At 40.4% G+C, this 15,170-nt stretch overlaps 1 protein-coding gene across 1 annotated transcript; it reads left to right on the forward strand.

The window, feature by feature from the left end:
• Nucleotides 1-2,689: 2,689 nt before the first annotated feature.
• ENPP7 (ectonucleotide pyrophosphatase/phosphodiesterase 7) lies at nt 2,690-14,453 on the forward strand. The gene is made up of 4 exons (XM_021000936.2): nt 2,690-2,945; nt 4,720-4,865; nt 11,488-12,114; nt 14,187-14,453. Exons 1-4 carry the CDS (start codon nt 2,690-2,692, stop codon nt 14,451-14,453), a joined length of 1,296 nt encoding a protein of 431 aa, XP_020856595.2.
• The last annotated feature ends 717 nt before the right edge of the window (nt 14,454-15,170 follow it).

The raw sequence follows: 15,170 nt of genomic DNA on the forward strand, positions 1-15,170 counted from the left end.
AGTTCATAGAGATGAGAGGATTCCTCTCAGCCCCAGGAAGCAACTTGGGACAATGGAGATCTCTGGAAGAAATGAGTTAGGAGCCAGAGTTCTTAAAAAAGAGACACAGACTGAAGTGATGGGGACAATAGCTGAGCAGCAAGCAATGGGATTAGCCTTCCCCAGCTCCACCCAGAATTTAATGAGTTGAGCTAGAAAGAAGCAGACCAGGGAGAGATCGAGGATGGCACCTGCCCTCCAGGCATCTCAGGGCAAAATCCACCAGCTTTGCCCATTTCTTAAGGAAAATGAGGGAAGTTCTAAGGAAAGGTCTGGCATCCTTTCCCCAACTTTCCCTGTCAGTGTCTGTCCATTAATAGACACTGTTATATACTCCACTTGCTTCATTACCCAAATGTTTCCATTAACCTAAATTTTGACTCAGCCATGAAGAGGCCAGGGGATAACCTAGAAATGAACAAATTTAAGTTAAGGAAGGAAGCCAAACCTTTGCCTCAATGTAAGGAATTTCCTAACTGAGGTCTCAGGAATTAGGACTATACTCCTAACTTTTCATTTAATATCAATTCCATAAACAGCAAAGGAGGGAACCACTTGGACCTGAGGGGCCATTATATTTCCACTTGGCCTTAAGAAAAAACAAAAACACACATTAATTGTGTAACAAAGTGTGACTGATTAAATCGACAGAGACCAAAAGGGTAGAAAGGTTGGGAGGAAAGCACAAATAGTGAAAAGGTCACTCTGGTCAGCAACCAAACTCTTCCTCATCCACTGGGGTTACAGGATGTTAGAAGGAACTCCTTTTTCTTATAGGTTGGATTAATGGCCAATGAAGTCTCTTTTACTGAAAAAAATTCTGTGATGCTGTGAAAGCTGGGAAGGACCTTAGAGATCACCTAATTCAACCCCCACATTTTACAGAAGAATAAATTGGGTTCCTTTTAACTTTCTCAAAGTCACAAAGGTTACCGAGCCTGGATTTGAAACCATGTCCTTTCACTTCAAATCTGATCCTCTTCCCAGTATAGAAAATGAGAAGGAGGAAGAGCAGAGAGTGTGTGAAAAGGGCCCAGCAACTCTCTTCCCAGGAGTGCTATTAACCCACAGCACATAATCCTGTTAAGTATTAATCCTTATTTAGCTAGAAGGCAAGGCAGCCCTTGTGATAAAGCCCCTGAGAAGTAATAAAAGGCAACAGTGATTGATAAAGTGGAGAGTCATGCTAATAAAATCCTGCTATGCTGAAGGTCAGGTCAGGCCCCAGTAATCAAGAAATAGTAGCCATTACAGGCAGATCATCGCAGTAATGGCCTGTTGGACTTATAGGCCTTGGGGATGGAGGAGGGGGTGTGGAGAGGGTAGTGTCACTGAATCTAATGATATTAAACTGAAGAGTTGGAAGAGAGTGGTACAAACCCCAAAGCCTGCCTTCCCCCAGAATCTCCCCGGGCAAGGCAGTTCTTTCTGGCTCTCCCCCTGGGATCAATCAATCTATAAGCATTTATTAAGCTGCTATTATGTACCATATATTGTATGAGGCAGCTAGGAATACAATTAAAAAAGGCAAGAGCCCCTGCCCTCAAGGATCTTACCATCTAAGGGAAATACTGCTTATCCACATTATGTAGTCTACCTTTTAGAACTCCTTCTAAAGGGCTTGGGGAAGAGTCAGGGGAAGCCCAAAGGGTCTGCTTACCCCCACTTTATACTATTTGCCTTGGCATCCTAATTGTTTCTCATTCACTTATCTTCAATTTGTTAAACAAAGCATTGCTGCTACCTTTTTTTTTTTTGGAGGATTATGAGAGGAAGAGATGATGGAGATGGTAGAATTCTCAGACACTATATGCTTTGTTCTGAAATAAAATCATGCACATTTTGTTATCTTTAAAAAAAAAAGAAAGAAAAAAGGAAGGAGAAGCAGGGTCAGAGCTGATAGCTTGGGGACAAGCCTCTTTTCCATAGTTCACAAAGCTCCAAAGGATTTCAGATTTTACATGACAGCAAATTCCCAGAGTCCTTTTTTTTTAAATTATTTTTAACCCTGACATTGAAGGGACTTTGTGTGCAGGAAAAAGCCAAGCAAAAAGATATTGAAAAGCATGAGTGACTATGACCTGGCAGGCAGGTTGAGAATAGTGGAGGCTAGAGCCAGAGTGGCATAAAAATCACAAAGGACATCTGAATTTGTGCCAATTCTGCTCACTTGAGCGTTACCAATGAGATGGACAACTGAGGGAAGACAACAGAGCCCCAGAGAGGAAGATCTAAAGTCGTGGGGTTTATTCCTATACACCTCGGCCTCCTAAGGAGATGTGTTTCCACATGGGAGGTGAGCGGGGCCACATCTGCCCAAACTAAATGCTTCAGAATCCTTGTTGAACATTCTTTCTATACTAGGGCCTTAGCCAGGCCCACCCATTACAGCCAGTGAGTGTCTGAAGCATAATTGGTGTGCAGGTCTTTCTTTACTCAAAGGACAGCACTTTTTCTATTACATAAGATATGAAGATTGGTTGGGGTGGTGGCTTTAAAATGTATCTCTTAAGGAAATATGTTAGATCTTTGTGGAAATTTTCCTCTAAAGATATTCTAGGATAAGATAGGTAGGTATGGCCCTAGGACTTTGCTCTTCACCTCTGACTGATCACATCTCTGGGCAACAAGTTTCCCTACACATTTCAACATGGGGCACCAAGGAGCTCTCCTGTCTTCTGTGGCTCTCCTCACCCTCTTCTCTCTGGTGGCTGGAGCTCCTTTCCGTAAGCAGCTCCCCAAGAACAAATTGCTCCTGGTTTCTTTTGATGGCTTCCGCTGGAACTATGACCAGGATGTAGACACCCCTAATTTGGATTCCATGGCTCGAGAAGGCGTGAAAGCTCGTTACATGACCCCAGCCTTTGTCACCTTGACCAGCCCCTGCCACTTTACCCTGGTCACTGGTGAGTACCTTGCTCAGGTCTGGGGAAAGAAAGACAGGGACAAGAGAACCCCCAGAGAAACAGTTCACTCAGGCAGCAGTGCTGAGTGAGTAATCAAGGCAGAATTCTATGCAGGATGTTATGGGGCAGGGCGTGGAGGACAAATACTAGATATACTGTCCCTAATCTCAGGCTATTTATAATACTGGAAAGATAAAATAAACACCCATGGAAACAACTTCAGAATGCTTTCTAAGAAGCATGCAAATAACTGGTGGTAAACATAGTGTAAATAATAATAGCTGACATTGACATAATGCTTTAATATTTTCTGTTTTGAGCCTCTCAACAATCCTCTAAGATAGGTACTATGGGCACCCTCATTTTATTGACAATGGAACTGAAGTGTATAGAAGAGAAATTACTTGTCCAAGGTCACAGAGTGTTAGAGGTGAGATTTAAACCCAAATTTTTTTTTGGGGGGGGGCTAGGCAATTGGGGTTAAGTGACTTGTCCAGAGTCACACAGCTAGTAAGTGTTATGTGTCTGAAGCTGGATTTGAACTCAGGGCTGGTGCTCTATCTACTGTGCCACCTAGCTGGCCCTTAAACCCAAATTTAGCTGTCTTCAAGTCTAACATTCTACCAATCACATGGTAATCCCTTCTTTCTGCTAAAATATGTCTCCTTAACTTCATGTCCCTTTAAATCAAATATTTAGAATTTAATTTCCAGATATTACAGGGCAATACAGCATAATGAGCAAAAACTTCTTACTCCTCCTCCACTTCCTCCTCTTCTTTCTCCTCATCCATCTTTCCTCCCCCTCCTTTTCCTCCTCTTCTTCCTCTTTCTCCTCTTCTATTCCACCTTCTCTTCTTCCTCTCCTTCTTCCTCTTCATCACAACAGCTAGCATCTATATAGTGGTTTAAGGTTTGCAACACACTTTACAAATATTATCGCATTTTTATCCTTACAACAACATTGGGAGGTAGATGCTATTTTTATCTCCATTTCATAGATGAAGAAAGTTAAACAGAAGTTAAGTGACTTGCCTAGGTAAAGTCCCATCCAACAAAATTATATTATCTTTTAAAGGACATGATTATAATATTCAGGCAAAGCAGATACACTTTTCAACTATCTAACATCTATTTCCCCCATCTCTGAGTAAAGCACATATAGTACAAATTAAGTAGAATCATAAACCCATAGACCTTTGCAAGTACTGAATCAATCTTGAATATAGGACTTCTGAATATAGGAATACAGAAAGGCTTCCTTGAGAAGTTGAACTTTTTGTAACATGCATTTATTAAGTGCCTACTATGTGCCAGGTGCTGTGGTAAGCACTTGACAAATACTATCTAATTTGAGCCTAACAACCACCCTGGGAGATAGATACTATTATTATCCTCATTTTACAGATGAAGTTGAGGCAGACAGAGGTTAAGTGACTTGCCCAGAGTCACATAGCTAGTAAATGTCAGAGGTCTGATTTGAATTTAGGTCTTCTTGACTCCAGGAGAACTTAGGAAGGTTAGAGGATCATGGTTTGATTTCTGTTTGTGTTCCTCCCCACTCCCCATTTCTTACCTCCTGCCTGTTCAAGATACATGCCTATACATTCTCTTGCTCACTTCAACCTTTTTACTATGGTCTCGTCTCCTTCTTTCACTGGTTTCATCATCCCCTGGGTAACTTTTTGAAGCTTTTCTGACCCTACTCAGAGTCCTGGTGACTGATGTTACACTATTTCCCTTTACTATACTATTACTATCTCTTACTCCTGCAGGGAAGTATATTGAGAACCATGGTGTCGTCCACAACATGTACTATAATACCACCTCCAAACTGAAACTACCCTACTATACCACCCTGGGGATTGAAAGATGGTGGGACAATGGCACCCTGCCAATTTGGATCACTGCCCAGAGACAGGTAACACTGCCTTACCTACCAGGGGAACATGGACAGAGCTACAACTAGGAATGTTAGCACTCAGGACAACGACCACAAACCAGGCCAGGGACAAGTGCCACAAAACATGTCCTCAGTTTTCAGTGGAGGGAGGTAAAACACCTAATTGGGGGGGTGGTGAAATTCTAGGGAGGCCATTGCTGGGGAAACCACAAGGGCAAGAGGAATGAAGCTCACCCTAGTACAAAGGAGGGTATGGTGGGACTTCCTCCCAGCATCATTGGCTTCCTTTTGGTCTTGCTAATTAAGCACTAAGCTCTTGTGTTTCTTTGTTTTTACACTACTAGAGCACTGAAAGTTCTGATAGCCTCTAAATTTGGCACCTTTGGGCAGCAACCCTGCCTTGGTTAGAGGTCTGAAAAATGGGAGAAAACCCAGGGTGTGCAGAAGGTGTGGTCCATGTGGACTTCGCCATAGGCTAGATATCTAGAGCTAACTTCAGTGGTATTGAGTGGGCTCAAGTCTTACCATATGCTCAGAAACACTTTGGCACAACTCTGTTCAAACCACTCACTCATGAGAAGTAACCAAAACACTAAGATTCATGTTTACAACTATGGAACAAACAAGGATTGTTCAGTTCTTTTTTTTTTTACCTATTTACATCGTTTTATTGTATTCCACTCTAGTCCAGGTCTTCTTAAACTTTTTAAAATAAATTATTTTGATTTATCAATAATCACCTCCATATGCTTTTGACTTTAAAAATTTTACTCCCCCCTTCTCCCCACCACCCTCCCCAAGACAGCTCACAATCTGATACAGGCTATACATTTACATTCCTATTAAACATATTTTCACATTAGTAATGTTGTAAGTAAAAATTAAAACCAATAGGAGGAACCATCAGAAAGAGGTAACAAAACTCAGCAGAAGTGGAAAAAAATAGCAATTCAACCTCCATAGTTGTTTCTTTGGATGTGGATAGCATTTTCCATCACAAGCCCTCTGGAGATGTCTTAGATCCTTGTATTGCTGGGAAGGGTTGAGTTTATCAGTATTAGTCATTGCACAACGTGGCTGTTACTGAGTACAACATTCTTCTTGTTCTGCTCATTTCACTCAGCATCAGACCATACAAGTCTTTCCAGGTTTTTCTGAAGTCAGCCTGTTCATCATTTCTTATAGCACAATAGTATTCCATTACATTCATATACCACAACTTGCTCAGCCATTCCCCAACTGATGGGCAAAGGATTGTTCAGTTCTAAGCAGTGTATTGATATTAGCTATGTCCTGAGACTGCATTTCTCTGGGGTGAGAAATGACAAGCAGAGAAATCTTCCAAGGTCCTTTGTTTGGGCGATATATCAAAGGGGACTGAACTAGGTTCTTGTGAACCTAAGCTCAAGTCCCTGATCTGTCACTAATTATAGGGTATATATAAGTATATATATAGGTATAGGGAAAACCCAAGTGAGGAAATTCTCTTTTCCAATATAAATTGGCACCTTCCCTACAACTTAAGAGTCTTAGAGATTAGTCCTGATTAGAGGTACCACGCACATGACAGGAAGGCAGGCACACGAGACCAACAACATTCTCTGAATGCCACCTGAACCAGATTAAAATGTAATTGGGAAATATTTAACAAAATAAATAAAAATACAGTAAAACATAGGTAATATTACATTTTATAGCTAAGTCAACATGTGGCCTGGAGGGATCCTTATGTATGGTCTAGTGGCCCCCATTTCTTTCTTTCTTTCTTTTTTGGCTAGGCAATCAGGGTTAAGTGACTTGCTCAGGGTCATACAGCTAGTAAGTGTCAAGTGTCTGAGGCTAAATTTGAACTCAGGTTCTCCTGACTCCAGGGCTGGTGTGCTACCACTGGGCCACCTAGCTGCCCCTCAGCCCCCATTTCTATTTGAATTTGAGACTTACAGGCTTACAGCAATGAGAGCCTGAGGGACTTGTCAAGGGTCACATGGTCAATGTGCTAGAATAAGGGCTTAAATCCAGGTCTTCTCAGTGTTTAGGCCAGCCCTCCATCCACTATGCCAAGCTAACTTTCACATCTTTAAAATAAAAGGTGCTGGACTTAGGTAAACTCTAGGATACTTTCTCCTCCTTTGAGGCAATGGCTCTGTCAACATTTGCAGCCAAAAAGAGCAATACTGAGGATCTGGCCAGAGTGTGGATAGTTTGCCTTAGGAGGGAATGTGCATGTTTTCAGATTCTTCCCATTGCTAACTCAAGGCTGGATAGCTTTACTACAGCATGGCTTAGAGGGATGAATACTGGATTTGGGGTTGGAGGACCGAGTATTCAAATCCTTCCTTTGCTACTTATAACCATGTGACTTTGGGAAATCACATCTCTCTGGGCAGCAGTAAAGTGGGGGGTGGGGACCAGATTAGATGACCTCTTGGGGTTCCCCCACCAATTCAATATCCACAGATATCTCCGTCCAGTACAGAAAAAAACAAGGATTTTATGGATAGGTCTCAATATGGTAGGTCCTCATTATCCAAGCAGTCATCATGCAAGTTCTTGCAGTAACAAAGTTATATTTTGTTTTGGTCCAGACCTGTAATTTCAGGCAGAGGAAATGTCATTTGAGGAAACTCTGACTACCAATACAGATCAGTAACCCTTTTTTATGGACAACTAGGTGGCACAGTTAGATTAAGTCCTGGGCATAGCGTCAGGATGACTCATCTTCCCGAGTTCAAATCCAGCATTAGACATTTACTAGCTATGTGACCCTGAGCAAGTCACTTAATCTTGCTTGCCTTAGTTTCCTCGGTAAAGTAGCTAGAGAAGGAAATGGTAAACTACTCTAGCATCTTTGCCAAGAAACCTCCAAATGGAGTCACAAAGAGCCAGATGCAACTAAACAACAACCCTTTTTTGCAGTTTATAGTCTTCAAGAGTTTCCTGAAACACTGAAAAGTTAATTCATTTGCCCATGGTCACACAGCCAATACGTATCAGAGACAGCACTTGAACTGAAATTTTCCTGAGATCAGTTTTCTATCCACCACTCCATACTGCTTCTCTATGAAGCTGTATGAAGAAGGAAATAAAAGTCATCATGACATGAAAACATTCACTAATAAACTTATGAAATTATTTAAAAACTTACAGGAAACAAGCATATAAAATTAGTCCTGATTTAAACAACCTTCCCCACTTAAAACTAGATTCTATCCCTGCCTGCCCCCTTCTATTAGTAGCAAGTCACTCACTGATTGTCGTTAGGTACTTCAAAAGAAGAAGATTCAAAATACCAAAGGATTAAGAGACTCAGGAAAATTGATGAAATAAATTGATATTTTTTCAACAATGACCCTCCTTATGGTCACATTGCAAAAGTCAGACATGAAATACAAGATTTCATATCCTATGCTGCCCCCCAGAAAAATACCATTGATTCACTCATTTTCCTTCTAAGAACTGGCACATAACTGAAATTATCTCTGCATCCAGAGAAAGAATTGATAAAAGAAGTATGGGTAGTATGATTTTACACACATACACACACACACACACACACACACACACACACATATACACATACATATTTGTGTCTAATGGTAGCCATGTCTAGGGTGGGGAGGAAGAAAAAAGGGGGAAAAAAGAAATTTATATTACTATTATATATTTAAAAGGAATAGCAAGTTGTATATAATAGATTTGTAGTTTCATTGCAATCATCTTTTTTATTATGTTATGTTATGGAAATGCTTTTTATTCCATAAATTAAAAATAAGATAAATAAAATTTTTAAATGTATAATACAAAGCAAGCCTATTTTTATAATTTGTAGGTTTATTTTTCAAAAATAAAGTCCTAATCAAACCTTTTTTCACTATTTACTATGAAATCTTGTTCCCTATTTTAAGTGGATTCACTTTTTTCCAGTACCAATTATCCTCAAATAATGAAGACCTCCTGTATTACAGTCCTGCTGTGATAATAACTGTCACAAAGCACTTTCACATCCATTATCTCATTTGGGTCTCAAAACATAAGACAGATATTCTTGCCCTCATTTACAGGGAAGGAAACAGACTCAGAGAAATGAAATTACTTTCCCAGGGTACCACAGCTAAAGAGTGACAGAGATGAGGCTTGAACCCAGACCTCTTGATTTCAGATCCAGGACCAAAAACTAAGGACAGCTCTCACAGTCAAGAACAAATGGAAATTCACAAGTAGGTATAGCATACACCTAAGAGCCTACTCCCATGTAATAACCAGAGTAAACACAAACTTGAGTCTCCCTTAGTTGGATAGTACATGTGAAAACTGATCAGGCCTGATTCCACTGGGCTGTGCTAGCAGAAAAAAAAGGATAATTACTTGGTGCCTGACAGCATCTACTACTTTGTGAGTGCGCAGTCTATGTGAAATGATAGCTAGATCAAAGGAAAGATGACGTGGGTGAGAAATTGGGTGGAGAGAAAAAAAACAACGTGGATGGGTGGCCACCTAGATATAATGGATGGATAGACAGACATATAATCTCACTGATGTGAATAATCCCTTCAGATCACCACTCACAGCAGATTAAAATTCCCTCCCTACCCTTTCATCCTACATGATTCTTTTCATATCTATGGGAATCATCCTTAGAAGATCATCCCAATTTAGTAAATGTAATTCTATGGTTCTTTTAATATTTTAAGGATACTAATGCAGTGCCAGGGAACTGAGTAGATAGAGGCAAAATAGCAGATAAAGAGCTAATCTCAGAATCAAGATGACCTAGGTTCAAATCCTGCCTCTGACATCTACCAACTTTGTGACTACAGGCAAGTCACTTAACCTCTCAATGTGCCTGGGCAACTCTACAAGTTGCCACTATTGAAGTCACTACAGTTGTTGATCATCATTGGTAGAGGGATTTTCCTCACTGGGAGTTCCCTACATCAATGAAATTACAGGTTCAGACTGAAAAAAAAAATGCTAACAGGGCAACCCTTGTGCTGTCCATCCATTATCCCTCAACTCAGTCTTTGTGACTCTCCCACCTTCTTTTCTTGACAATGCATGTCTTTGTTAATCTTTTTTATGTCACTTAATAGTTATAATTATTCCCATTTGTATAGCATATTAGGTTTGTAAAGTGCTGGGAGAATGTAGAGAGATACAGATGAGGAAACTGAGGCTCAAATGGGTTAAGTGACTTTCTTGGGCTCACAGAACAAGTAAGGGTCAAAGCTAGAATTCGAATTCAGGTCTCTCTTGACTCCAGCTCCAGCCATCTTTCCACTAGGTCATGATGCCTCTTCACACAAGTTTCTGGTAGAAAACAAATGGATCAAGGAAGCATAACATTAACAAAAACAACTCAGGCTCTTGGCTAAGCCTCAGTCAAGGAATCTGATTTCTAGTACCAGGTCTGACTCTAATTAAGGTGGTCACTTTAAGCCATAATAATAACTATAATACTACTTACTATAGCACTCTTCAGTTTTCAAAAATGCTTTTACATTGCACTTGAGTAACTTTGGTTGTATTACTTTCCAGAATAACAGAATCAATTCATAGCTCCCACCAACAGTGCAACAGTGAGCCTATTTTCTCATAGCTCCTCCAACATTTGTTATTTTCCATTTTTGTCAACTTCTCCAGTCTTATGGGTGTGAGGCAGATCTTCAGGTTTGCTTTAATTTGCATTTCCCTGTTACTGATTTGGAGCATTTTTTTTCAAATGGCTTTTAGACATTTGACCCAACAATACTATTAACTGACCTCAAAGAGATTCAAGAAAAAGAATAATTATATAGTTCTTTTAATGGTAGCAAAGAACTAGAAACTGAGGGGGTACTCATCAATTGTGAAATGTTTGAATAAATTATATCTATTTATCTTTAATCTCTTTGAGATATATATGGAATGAGGATAACAATTCCTACTCTACTTTTATTATAAGGATATTTTGAAAATAACAGAAGATCAGCTATATGAATGTTCTTTCAAAAAATGAATTTAATATTTTATTTTCCCCCAATTACATGTAAAAATAATTTACACATTATTTTCAAAAAATTTTGCATTCCAAATTCTCTGCCTACCTCCCCTCCCTGCCCTACATTGAGAAGGCAAGCAATTTGACAGAGGTTATACATGTGCAGTCATGTGAAACATATTTCCACATATGTCATGCTGTGAAAAAAAAATGCAGACCAAAAAACAAGAAAAAGAAAGAAAGGAAAAAAGTATGCTTTAATCTGCATTCAGACTCCATCTTTCTCTGGAGACAGATAGCATTTTTCATCATAAGTCCTTCTGAATTGTCTTGGATCACTGTATTGCTGAGAATAGCTAAGTTATTCACCATTGATCATCATACAATATTGCTGTTACTGTCTAAAATGTTCTCTTAGTTCTACTCATTTCACTTTGCATCAGTTCACGTAAGTCTTTCCAGGTTTTTCTGAGAGCATCCTGCTTGTCATTGATATGAATGATCTTTGAAAAAACAAAGATGTTATAGTAACAGAGAATCGTGGATGGGTGGATGAGCAAATATATGAGTGTGGGGGTATCAAGAAGTAAACCAGAAGAGACAGAAAAAAAATACTGGTATACTGCAAGTATCCTTTGACCCATTGCTAATTTTCCTTGACAGGGCTTAAAAACTGGGTCATTCTTTTACCCAGGTGGTAACGTCAGCTACCAAGGCGAGTCTGTTAATGTGAGCAGGAAGGAACATGCATTGCATAACTACAGTAATGAGACAGAATGGAGGCAGAACATTGACACAGTGATGAAGTGGTTCACAGAAGATGACCTGGATCTGGTCACCCTCTACTTTGGGGAGCCAGACTCCACAGGCCACAAGTATGGCCCTGAGTCCCAACAGAGAAAGGACATGGTATCACAGGTGGATCGAACTGTGGGTTACCTCCAGGAAAATATTAAGAAGAATAACCTCAAGGATAACCTCAACTTGATAATTACATCTGACCATGGCATGACCACTGTCCTAAAGAATGCCAGTGATTTGATTGAATTTCACAAGTTTCCCAACTTTACCTTCAATGATATTGAGTTTGAACTCCTAGACTATGGACCTAATGGGATGCTTCTCCCTAAAGAAGACAAGTTGGAGACGGTATATGAGATCCTTAAGAATGCACATCCCAAACTCCATGTCTACAAGAAGGAGTCTTTCCCTGAGCACCTTCACTATGCCAATAATGACAGAATTGCTCCACTGGTCATGTACAGTGACTCAGGCTATGTCATTCATGGGGTAAGGTACCTGATGAAAGGAAGTGGGAGGGGGAGAATTGGAAGGGAATAAGCAGTTATTTAGCACCTAGAATGTGCCAGGCATTATGCCTATTATCTCATTTGAGCGGAAGTGTTCACTAAGTGTTCATTTATCTATACAGGTAGTGTTTGGGAGTTTCCCAAATTAATTTGGCTGTGGAATAGTTCTGGAAATGAAATATACCGATAGCACCCAAAAAAAGTAATTTGGGAGGGCCTGGGCTACAGAAGGTGCCAGGAACTTTTGGAATAAAATAGAGACATCAAAGATACAGAAATATGGGGTCCATGTGTATCATACATAATGCAGAAAGATGATAGCAATATTGCATGAGAGATACAGGATAAGGGAAATCCATGATGCATGTGTATCAGACCCAGGTAGTAAGGGCTGATGGTATAGGATATGTGTCAAACAGAGAGAAGCACACACAAGATAAGAGGAATGATGGCAAAGGCTATGTGTCCACAGAGGAAAGGACTATGGGAAGCTGTTAGATACAGCACAAAGTGGGAGATATTCAAACATTGTAGAGAGGAGCCATGGAAGAGGAAAATGGTCAGACACAGAGTATAAAAGGCAATTGTAAAAGGCACAGGTTTCACACAGGGTGGGAAAGACATGAGAGGTGAAAGGGAGTGTAAAACTCCCTTGAGGGATTGATGGGAAAGGATAAAGGATGTGAAAACAGTAATGTGTGAGTGTGTATTTGAGTATTGTGTGATATAATGGGAATGGGTGACCTATGTAAATACAGTGGGATAGAAAGATAATAGATTTAGAGCTGGAAGGGACCAGCCATTTGGTCTAGCCCCTTCATTTTACAGATGAGAAAATTAAGACCCAGAGAGGTTTGGTCACTTGCCCAAGGTCACATAGCTAGCCAGAATTCAAACCCAGGTCCTTGACTACAAGCCTAACACACTTTTCACTCTACAGAAAGAATATCCCTCTTGATCCCAGCTCTTCAGGTAGAGTTCCCTTTTCCTACCTCCTCCATTCAGGAACTGGATTTCCTTGGTGCAGGGAGATCCAGATGAAGCACTTCCTCTTTAGCTGCAAACTACAGTCAAAATTATCTAGAACACTGAGAGGTTAAGCAACTTTCCTGGGGTCACACAGCCAGTACACTGGAGTCAGGGATATGGATAAATTAAAGTTTTAAATGACTCCTCTCCTGGCTTCTTTTAACCTTGCCAGCTCTTCCTAGCATCTACGTTTTCTCACAGAACACACCTTCACAGCCAATGGAAGAACAAGATTCTGGAGTCCAAATTTTGGGAAACCCAACCACTCAATAGGTGATCTATTTCAATTCTCGAGTATCACCATAGACTTTTCACTATTCTTATCCAATACACAAGTGGCATGCAATATCAGCCACTATATCAGGACTCTGTGTGTGTGTGTGTGTGTGTGTGTGTGTGTGTGTGTGTGTGTTTCGAGTGTGCAACATAGTTAAGGATAGAAGAATTATGGCTGGCTGAGAGGAGAAAGACTAGAGAACAGGTGAACCAGGATTCACAGCACAGCAAAGGAAGTGACTCAGACAAGACAGAGAATATTAGGGAATGGGCTGTGATGTATAATGGAAAGACCATAGAATTTAGAATAAGAGGACATGAGTTCAAATCCTTGTTCTACAATTTGCTACCTATGTAAGCTTAAGCAAGTCATTTCCCCACTTGAGGACTCTATACTCTCTATAAAATGAAGGGATTAAAGTAAATTATCTCTAAGGTCCCTTCCAGCTCAAAATCTTACTTAAAAATGCAATTTCTGGATTGGTAGCTCTCCTCATTTATTTATGTTTATTTAGACTTATAAGTCATTATGACGAATATTCATTGAGCTTCTGTCTCCAGCACCAGGAATAAAAAAAAAATCTAAGTCCTAGAATCCTTCTGCTCTCTCCCATTTCTGTGTACTTGACTACAGTGAAGAAGGGCTAAGTGAGAAGTCTGCAGGCAAGAGACTAGAGGTAGATACTGGGGGAAGAGGCAATTCCCCCTAGCAATGATAGTCATGGCTACTATTCTCCTTCATCATAGAGAATCAGTATCCAATTTAACAACGGGGAGCATGGTTTTGACAATGGAGGCATAGACATGAAGACCATCTTCCGAGCTGTGGGTCCTGACTTCAAGAGAGGCCTGGAAGTAGAACCTTTTGAGAGTGTCCACGTATATGAGCTTCTTTGTAAGCTGCTGGACATCATACCAGAAGTCAATGATGGAAACCTAAATATCACCCTGCCCATGCTATCAGGTATCAGAGGAGATTCAGACTCACATTGTTCCTTGTCCCTATCTGTCTAGCTTGCTCCTTCCTTCCTACTTCCTTCCTTCCTTCCTTCTTTCCTTCCTTCCTTCCTTCCTTCCTTCCTTCCTTCCTTCCTTCCTTCCTTCCTTCCTTTCTTTCTTTCTTTCTTTCTTCCTTTCTTCTCTTTCTCATATTTCAAGTGGGTTTGTGCATGAGTATGTGCTCTTGCACTCAGTGGGAAGGATGACATTACACACCACACACACACACAGAGACACACCACACACACACACACACACACACACACCCCTACACCTTTAAGGAGCATATGTGGTGACTAAAGATGTTTGATGTCCTAGGGGTAAGGTAAATTCCTGTTGAAATAGTGACATCTAGTGGAGTCCAAAGACATCATAGTTTACCAGGAGGCAAAAGACTGTCTTCCCGTTTACATTTCTCCCTTTGCTTTGCAAAGAACACTACAAAACCATGGAAACATGGGCCACCAATTCCACAACACAAATCATCACATGCAAAAGTACTGTCCATAGGGGCAGCTAGGTGGCATAGTGGATAGAGTACTGGCCCTGAAGTCAGGAGTACCTGAGTTCAAATCCGGTCTCGGACCGAACACTTAGCACTTACTAGCTGTGTAACCCTGGGCAAGTCACTTGACCCCAACTGCCTTTTAAAAAAAAAAGAAAGAAAAGAAAAAAGTACTGTCCATAACCAATCTCTCACCTACTCTCTTCTCCCTCAGATCTGAGACAATT

This window comes from Phascolarctos cinereus, unplaced genomic scaffold (assembly GCF_003287225.1).
Source record: "Phascolarctos cinereus isolate Bilbo 61053 unplaced genomic scaffold, phaCin_HiC Scaffold_5;HRSCAF=322, whole genome shotgun sequence".
In the NCBI taxonomy this organism is placed as follows: Eukaryota; Metazoa; Chordata; class Mammalia; order Diprotodontia; family Phascolarctidae; genus Phascolarctos; species Phascolarctos cinereus.